The 3,571-nt window shown below is 49.6% G+C and overlaps 1 protein-coding gene across 1 annotated transcript in view; it reads left to right on the forward strand.

The window, feature by feature from the left end:
• The first annotated feature begins 665 nt into the window (after nt 1-665).
• The window catches only part of ZNF541 (zinc finger protein 541), a 54,146-nt gene continuing 51,240 nt past the window's right edge, over nt 666-3,571 (forward strand). The window contains exon 1 of the mRNA XM_007943037.1: nt 666-1,000. Within this exon, the coding sequence (XP_007941228.1) occupies nt 666-1,000 (335 nt within the window). The remainder of the gene's footprint in view (nt 1,001-3,571) is intronic.

A 3,571-nucleotide genomic window follows, 5' to 3' on the forward strand; every position in this document is an offset into this window, starting at 1 on the left:
GAACTTGTCCCTCCCCGCCCCCCCATTTTTTGAGCTTGGCTATGTATTAAAAATGATCTCTCATCATATTTCTATATATTTGTAACTGGAGAAAGGAGTCCTGCTGGGGTAGCAGTTAAGCGCTCAGCCATGAACCGAAAGGTTGGCGGTTCAAACCCAGCCAGTGGGCCCCTTGGGAAAAAGATCTGGTGATCTGCTCCCGAGAAGATGGCAGCCCCCGACCCTCCGGGGCAGTTCTCTGTCACAGGGTCACTCTGAGTCGGAACCGACTCTACAGTACCCACCGATGAGAACATTGCTGGAGAAAGAGGCCCGTCCAGCCTGGCGTGTTGTTGGAAGGCCCTTTGTTTATTCCTCCCGATAACGTGACATGGAGCTGGTCTACACCTGCTTTATAAATGGAGAAACTGAAAACAGCTCACAGAGCTTCAGTGCCTGTATTAGGTTCCATGGCTGTTAAGTGGCAGGCAGCAGACTCAAACACAGGTCGGTTTGAATCCCAAGCCCACGCCCTGCCCACCACACTGTTGCCTTGTCATCGTTTTGCTTCTTCCTTATTCGTTTTAGGAGTTAGACACCGTCAAGGGCTCCCTCCTCCTCACCTCCTCCAGCGACCTTGCCTGTCGGCAGAGCGGCTCTCAGCCAGGCCCCCGAAGGGGAGAGCCATGGAGCAGTACAGCCTCGTGGATGAGGGTGCCCTTCAGTCCGAGATGCACCTCCCGTCCTTCTCAGACAGCCAGGGCCTCAGCTGCAGCGACACCCTCAACCGGGACCTGGGTCCTAGCCCGCGGGACCTGCTCTACGCCGGCCTGAGCGGGCTGGGCCTGGACCCCAGCCTGCCGGCGCCCGACATGCCCAGTGAGGTGCTCGAGGACAACTTAGACACCCTGTCCCTATACTCGGGGAAGGACAGCGATTCCGTGAAGCTGCTGGAGGAGTACGCAGAGCCCGAGTCGCAGACTTCCTTACAAGGTGAGGTGCCCCTAGGCTCCGGGGCCTGGTGCGGCCTTCACAGGTCCCGCGGCCAGCCAGGCATTGTTTACAGAAATGTCCTTCCACTGGTGACTAGGGGATGCTCGCTTTTCTCCCACTTGGGAACTCTTCCCAACATCCTAGATGAAGGAGATTTGCTTGGGAATAACATTGAGGAACTGGGATGTTTGGGAGGAGCTCTGCTGGCACAATGGTTAAAGCAGTAGGTTGCTAACCAAAAGGTTGGTGCTTCAAACCCACCAGCTACTCCACAGGGGAAAGCTGAGACCGTCTGCGTCCGTGAGGATGACAGCCTTGGAGACCCTCTAGGGCAGTTCTGCTCTGTCCTATAGGATTGCTACGAGTTGGAATTGACAAGCCTGCGGTGGGTTGGGTTTCGGATATTTGGGGACGGCCTGATCTCTCACGCAGCCAGGTACTAGAGTTCACCGGAGGTGATCCCCATAAATGTTAAAGAAGTCCTAGTGGTGCAGTGGTTAAGCATTTGGCTGCTAACCAGTAGTTGGCAATTAGACCCACCTAGCCAGCAGCAGGGGAGAAAGACCTAGCAGTCTGTTCCCGTAAAAATGACAGCCTGAAAACCCCACGGGACATTTCTGCTCTGTCACGTGGGGTCACTGTGGGTTGGAATGGACTGAGCAGCACAGAGCACGGCCACCGGCACCAAGTTTCAGAATCTCTCTCCACTTCCCCGGACCGAACGGGGATTCTGTCCATCCCACGACTTGGCTGTCTAACCTTCCCGAGCCTTAGTGTGTCCATCTGTAAAGTGGGGGGCGTGGTAGCACCCACTCCGCTTCCTCCCAGAGTGACAGCAACGAGGCTCCCAGGAAGAAGCCGTCGCAGAGCACTTGCCGGCCTGTGAAGCACGCACATGTCGAGAGCATGATTTTGGCCACAGCTGTTCCATTTAAACTTAGTTCAGCTGATTTAGTTCTCAGGCCTTCTCTTCAGTAACAAAGCAGCGAAGAGAACTAACAAAACTTGTAAACAACTTTGTTTGCACTCTCTTTTGGTTTGCTAGTACTGCCAAAGGCATTTGACTACTAACCAAAAGATGGTGGTTCAAACCCACAGAAGGAAGACCTGGCAATCAACTTTGGTAAATATTTACCACCTCGGAAACCCAAAGGGGGCCTCTTTGTTGTTGGTGCCCCAACTCATAGCGACCCCTCCTTGGGTTTCCAAGGCAGTATCACTACGGAAGTAGGATTGCCCAACCTTCCTTCCGAGGAGTGGCTGGTGGGTTTGAACCGCCAGCCTTCTGGTTAGCAGTCAAGTGCTTTAGCCACTATGCTACCAGAGCTCTAGGAGTTGGAATCGACTCGAAGTCAGTTTAGGTTTTTGGTTTTTTTTGGTAGCTTCCCTCAGAGGATAAATTCTTTTTTTTTTTTTAAAACCAAATTCATGGGTCTGTTGCTTAGATTGCTTGACTGAGGCTTTGGATACTTAAAATCACATTATGCACAGGAAGGGCCCTTGTGAAATGGCCCTGTGAAAAGGCTGTTAATGGTCCTTGGGATAAACCCACTCACTGCCGTTGAGGAAATGCCATCCACTTCTCAAACAGTTGGCCAGTCCACCTTATGAATATCAGTGAAACACTGTCTGATATATCACTGGAAAACTTTGTGAACAGCCCTGAAACACCGTCCAGTGTAGTGCCGGAAGATGAGCCCCTCAGGTCGGAAAGCACTCAGAATTTGAGTGGGGAGGAGCTGCCTCCTCAGAGTAGAGCCGACCTTAACGATATGGATGGGCCGCCATTGGCTGATGTGGCACGACTCAGAATGAGTTGAAACAGATGGAAACATCCATTGATAATTGGAACATGGAATTACAAGGTGTGAACCTAGGAAAATCGGAAATTGTCATAAATGAAGTGGAACGCATAAAGATTGATATCCCAGGCATTAGTGAGCTGAAATGGACCACTTTGGGCCATTTGGAATCAGACAACCATATGATCTATGCTGGGAATGACAAATTGAACAGGAATGGTGTGGCATTCATCATCACAAAGACTGTTTCAAGTTCTGTCCTAAAGTACAGTGCTGTCAGTGACAGGATAATATCCATACACCTACAAGGAAGACCAGTTAATACTATTATTATTCAAATCTGTGCACCAACCAGCAAAGCCAAAGGTGAGGAAATTGAAGATTTCTACCAAATTGACTGAACATGCAAGTAAGATGTGTTGATTATCACTGGTGACTGGCATGCAAAAGTTGGAAACAAAGAAGAGTTACCAGTAGTTGGAAAACATGGCTTCAGTGATAGAAATAATGCTGGAGATTGCATGATAGAATTTTGCAAAACCAAGGACTTATTCATTTCAAATACCTTTTTTTCAACAACATAAGAAATGGCTATACATGTGGACTTCACCAGATGGAGTACACAGGAATCAGATTGACTACATCTGTGGGCAGAGGCGATGGAGAAGTTCAACATCTTCAGCCAAAACAAGGACAAGAGCTGATTGTGGAACAGACCATCAATTGCTCATATGCACATTCAAGTTGAAGTTGAAGACAATTAAAACAAGTCCACAAGAGCCAAAATATGACCTTGA

The sequence above is a fragment of the Orycteropus afer genome, unplaced genomic scaffold, assembly GCF_000298275.1.
Source record: "Orycteropus afer afer isolate SDZICR_OR568_19922 unplaced genomic scaffold, OryAfe1.0 scaffold00099, whole genome shotgun sequence".
Classification (NCBI taxonomy): domain Eukaryota; kingdom Metazoa; phylum Chordata; class Mammalia; order Tubulidentata; family Orycteropodidae; genus Orycteropus; species Orycteropus afer.